Source organism: Antechinus flavipes, chromosome 4 (genome assembly GCF_016432865.1).
Source record: "Antechinus flavipes isolate AdamAnt ecotype Samford, QLD, Australia chromosome 4, AdamAnt_v2, whole genome shotgun sequence".
NCBI classification, from domain to species: Eukaryota; Metazoa; Chordata; class Mammalia; order Dasyuromorphia; family Dasyuridae; genus Antechinus; species Antechinus flavipes.
In genome coordinates, this window is record NC_067401.1 from 106,649,246 (window position 1) to 106,653,424 (window position 4,179).

Consider the following 4,179-nt stretch of genomic DNA (forward strand, 5'->3'; position numbering starts at 1 on the left):
TTTCTCCTATGCTTTTTCTTTTTGTGATAGGCTGGGTTGTTTTTCTTTTCTTACCCCTTTCCATTGGGAATTTCCTTTAAATTTATGACCTGTATTTCCTTCTTGTGTATTTCTTCAAATACAGGACAATGACCAACACCTAGAGGGGAAAAAAAATGTGCTGACTGATGAACAGCTAGCCCTTCTTAAGCAGTTCATGTGTCACTAGCAGTCACCACTCTCATGTCTTCCTTTGATGTAGAGAGACAAAATTGGACATCTGCTGAGGAATTCATCTTTTCTGCTTTCCCCCATGACTGGGGAGATGCTATCATCTGTTTTGTTCCATTACTCTTTGTTTACATCTTCATCATTGTTGGAAACTTGATCATTGTCATAGTAGTCCAAATAGAGCCTCACCTCCATACTCCCATGTATTTCTTTATTAGTTCGCTCTCTTTCCTGGAGTTTTGGTACACCACATCCACTATTCCACTCATGCTCTCCAACCTACTTAGTGAGAAAAAGAGTATATCCTTGAATGGTTGTATGGTCCAGTTGTATTTTTTCCATTCTACAGGTATAAGCGAAGTCTGCCTTTTGACAGCTATGGCCTTTGATCGCTTTTTGGCCATTTGCAGACCACTTCATTATCCAGCTATCATGACTCCAAGACTATGTGTGCAGTTGACCCTGGTCTGCTGTGTCTGTGGCTTCATCACACCCTTGCCTGAAGTTGTGTGGATCTCCAGACTGCCATTCTGTGGCTCCAATTATCTGGAACATGTCTTCTGTGACTTCCTCCCACTCCTGCGTCTGGCCTGCACAGACACCCGAGCCATAATCATGATTCAGGTGGTCGATGTGGTCCATGCTGCAGAGATTGTCACAGCTGTGTTCCTCATTCTCCTCTCTTATGCTGGCATTTTGGCTGTGATCTTGCGCATCCGTTCAGCTGAGGGTCGTAGAAAAGCCTTCTCCACCTGTGCCTCCCACCTCATGGTCTTTGTGTTGTTTTTTGGCACTGTGGCACTCATGTACTTACGTTTCTCTGCCACATATTCCTTATTCTGGGACACAGTGATTGCTCTGTCATTCACTGTTTTGTCTCCATTTTTTAACCCCATTATCTATAGCTTGAGGAATAAAGAGATTAAAGAAGCTGTGAAAAAGCATATGAGTCATCCAAGGATATTTTCCTGTAAGATCAAGTGATACATCATATTTTGGTTGATGTCATCAATGTCATTAGCTTTCTGTCAAAACTAATTATAACCTGCTCATGTCTTCTCAAACTGTAAATTCTAACAGGGAGTCAATATTTGACTTTTTTAAAATCAGAATTTAAACAAAACCTAAGAATCGGCAAAGTGATGAAAATAAATGTTCTTTTTTTTTTTTTTTGTATCTTGCTTTCAGAAAGCATTGTTCACATAGATATATCAGTTCTGTTAGGACCACAAAAATTAAAGCTAAAAAGAAAAATAAGCAAAGAATTTTATATATATATATATGCACACTAGGAAGGAGCATTGAGTTGCTTTGGTGAAAACTTAAGCTGGCTAGTCAAATATTGGCTATTTCCTGGCTGTAGATTTCACCCAGTAAGAATAGTCTGAATATAACTACTTCAGTGCTCACCTAGGTTCATGACTTAATTTTAATAATAACTGACATTTATACAATAATTTATGATTTATAAAGTGTATTGCATGCAGTATCACATTTGATACAGCAAACACGTTATTTTGTGATCTGCTCCTATAAAATATTGTTTTTCTATATGAATTATTATTATTATTATTGTTTGCTGGGTTCCCTGTGAAAATAATTTAGAAAAAGAGAAAATGGAAAAACATTTTTAAAAAAAATATGTCATCTAAATATTTTTTTATATTTCTTTTTATATTTCTCCCTTGCCCTCTCAGAATTCCATTCCATATAACTAATAATTTTTGAATGAGAAAAAAACAGAAAAATTAATATATCAACAAATAGATCTGAAAATATATGTGATGTTCTACTCTTTGGACCTTTTAGAGGTGTCTTCTGTCTCTTCTTTGTGACTCCTCCTGTTCTTTGTAATTTTGACATATTTATGTTGATTATTTATTAATTCTGTTCTATTTTTATCATTGTAGTCATTGTATATATTGTTTTCTTGACTTGAAAGAACATTTCTAATGATCATTGTGCCCTCTTTCCTCACTGGGTGAAGAAACATCAATTCCTGCTAGAACATAGAGAAAGGAATAGACCTGTGTGAAGGCTTGAGTCTGAAATTTCCTTTTTCTCTTCAATTGTTTTTTACATAGAGGTTTCCTAGTAGTCCCTGGCAATAAGGAATAGACATTTGCCTGGACTGTAGTGAAGCTTCCTCTTTGTCATATGAGTACATGGAAATTGATTTGGAGCATTGGGAACAGCTTAGTGATGCTATTATGAACTAACAAGACCAAAGACTCTGTCTCCAGCATCTGAAACTGGAGAAGGATGAGCCAAACCTTGCATTGTAGAATAAACCAGACATTGGAGCAGAGGCAACCAGACACTTTATAATAGATTGTAAGGAGTTGAGGAAGTCTCAAGTAGCTGTGACCATTTGTTATCATGAATTCATTATTATTATTATTATCATTAGATCCTAAGAGATGATTATGAGAAATTGACAGAACAGTTCTAATGATCAATTTCCATCTGTGAATACATAAATTCATGAGCCCTGGGAATAGCATTGTCCCAATATTAAGTAGTCATTATCTTGAGGAACAAATGTTGGAGAAATAAGCAATTATCACTACATTTACTACACCACTACATCACTACCTGCTAATCAACTAGCAGAAGGGAGCAAATAAGCCATCCTACCTGAAGCAACATGGTATCCTTCATGACAATAATCATGTGGCATGTATCTATTGGATAATCTCTATCACTCTGACCACTATCTAATCCTAGCCTAGAATCCAGATTATAAGCATTACTGAAATTGTAGTGTCTCTCAAGCCATCAGAACTATTTCTAGCCCAATTCAACATCCATCTTCAATAGAAGGAACCCTCATGAAAAGGGAACTGCTATTCTTGTCACTATTAGCACTATTAATAAATTATTGCTGATGGACAGCTAAATCCAAAAGCTCCTGAATTAGCAATCTTCCCAAGCCTAGACTACAAGTTTTATCATTCAAAAAATAAATCTTGTTTAAATGAGATCTGGCAACTTCCTCTGCAGCAAGTACTGCAGCTGTTGTATCCCCAACAGCCACAGATGTTAAAGAAATGGAAATAAAAGGCCTGCCCACAAAAGATAGCACCTTGACATCATTAAATAGTTCAATATCAGAAATAAATATGGTTTCATCTATTGAAATTTCACTTCAAGGATTCATTACAAATGCTTTGCCACTGTGCTTTAAAGACCACAACATCTTTCCTTGAGATTTGCAGCTAAAATTTTATATATATGCTCTCTCCCTATTATAAATGAATTTGACTGTTGAAATTTTCTTGACTTTCTACTTGTATCCCTAGTATTTACCACAGTGCTTCACACATAGTAAGAACTAAATAAATAGCTTTTCATTTATTCATTCATTCATTCATTCATTCATTCATTTATATCAAAGTTCCTGATGCATCATCAGTATAGTGACAGGCTATTTGTGTGTGTGTGTGTGTGTGTGTGTGTGTGTGTAAATTTAAGGAAGGAATACATGACCTGATTTGGATTGCTTGCACTATGGCAGTGCTCTGTGTCACATGTTATATATAGAATGCCAGAACTTACTTAATTATGCCTATTTTGCAGACATATAAATAAGAAATAGAAAGGATAAATGGCTTTCACAGTATTACACAGCTGATACAATATGCCACACTGCCACTTAATGATATATGGCAACACTTAATAAACACATGTTGAATTGAATTAAATTCTTTTTCTCTATATTGATAAGATTGCTTTAAATTATGCCCCATTTTAGAGTTGGAAAAAATGAAATATGAGATGAATGAATGGATGGATAATTGAATACAACATTTATTCAGTGCCCACTTTGTTCTTGGCACTAGGGATACTAAGACAAAAAATGGTACAGCTCAACTTCTCAAGACCTTATATTCTAGTAGAGGGAAAGAATACATAAACAGGATTAGAATAGGGAGGGGAGATCTTTGTCTTGGAAATCAAAGAAATGGT

General features: G+C 35.6%; 1 protein-coding gene across 1 annotated transcript; it reads left to right on the plus strand.

Annotated features, from left to right (window-relative positions):
- The first annotated feature begins 222 nt into the window (after positions 1-222).
- On the plus strand, positions 223-1,194 carry LOC127561301 (olfactory receptor 6K2-like). The gene has a single exon (XM_051996584.1). It carries the CDS (start codon positions 223-225, stop codon positions 1,192-1,194), a length of 972 nt encoding a protein of 323 aa, XP_051852544.1.
- Positions 1,195-4,179: the final 2,985 nt, after the last annotated feature.